We start from the raw sequence: 981 nt of genomic DNA on the forward strand, positions 1-981 counted from the left end.
GCGCCATGAGTACTACACACTGGCATGAAATAGATTTGTCAAAACGGGATGGAAGTTTGACATCAATGGTGACAATAGTGTTGATGTGGACGGGTGAGGAACGACGGGTGAGGAATGACGGGTGAGGAATGACGGGTGAGGAACGACGGGTGAGGAATGACGGGTGAGGGATGACGGGTGAGGAACGACGGGTGAGGAATGACGGGTGAGCTACACGTACAGACAGGTATCACTTACCCAGCAGGAGGGTAAGAGCCAGACCAGCATGAAGTAGATCCCCAGACCTGAGGCGACCACAGACACGCGGAGTTCCGTCCACTGACGCCATTGTTGTCACTGAATGATTTTCTCTTTATTTATAAAAATAAAAAAAATCTTTTTCACTCCGTCCCACTCTCTGCACGTCTGACTCGCCTGGGCCGTCACAGATCTATGACTCTCATATGCCTGTGGTGAGGAAGGTGGGACGCTGGAGCTGTGCCGCAGAAAGCACTCTAAAGTCCCACTCCCGCCCCCTCCCCCTCCTGTTTTCACTCCGTCCCAAGAATCGAGGGAGGAAACGTTTGCTGAGAGACCAGGATTCCTTCACAGGCTCCGCTCCGCTCCGCTCTGTCCTGCTGTCTCCAGCAGCCCCGGGAAGCAGAGGAAGAAGACGGACTGAAGAATGCAGCAGTTGTGTGAAGAGCGCGAGCTCTGTCTCCCTCCCTCCCTCCGTCCTCCGTGTCTGGGAGATCAGTGATTATCCAGCAGAGTGGAGCGAGCGGCAGATTCACTCTCCTCCAGTAACAGCAGCGGCCAGGAACCCAGAGGGGAGGAGGACATAGGCTGGAAAGGGGGAGACAAGCATGTGAGAGAGGGGGGAGATACTGGAGCAGAGCAGCAGAGCAGCCGAGCAACGCAAGGAGAAATGAGTGAGGCAGGCACTGCAGAGGGGGGGGGGGGGGGGGAAAAGAGGTGGCCCCACCAACAACAAACAACAAC

The 981-nt window shown here is 55.8% G+C and overlaps 1 protein-coding gene across 1 annotated transcript in view; it reads right to left on the bottom strand.

Annotated features, from left to right (window-relative positions):
* The window catches only part of LOC103377562 (sodium channel subunit beta-4-like), a 14370-nt gene extending 13467 nt beyond the window's left edge, over positions 1-903 (bottom strand). Inside the window, exon 1 of the mRNA XM_008308420.3 lies at positions 238-903. Coding sequence (XP_008306642.2) covers positions 238-328 — 91 coding nt within the window. The 5' untranslated portion in view covers positions 329-903. The remainder of the gene's footprint in view (positions 1-237) is intronic.
* Between the last annotated feature and the right edge of the window lie 78 nt (positions 904-981).

This window comes from Cynoglossus semilaevis, chromosome 4 (assembly GCF_000523025.1).
Source record: "Cynoglossus semilaevis isolate Cse_v1.0 chromosome 4, Cse_v1.0, whole genome shotgun sequence".
Lineage (NCBI taxonomy): Eukaryota > Metazoa > Chordata > Actinopteri > Pleuronectiformes > Cynoglossidae > Cynoglossus > Cynoglossus semilaevis.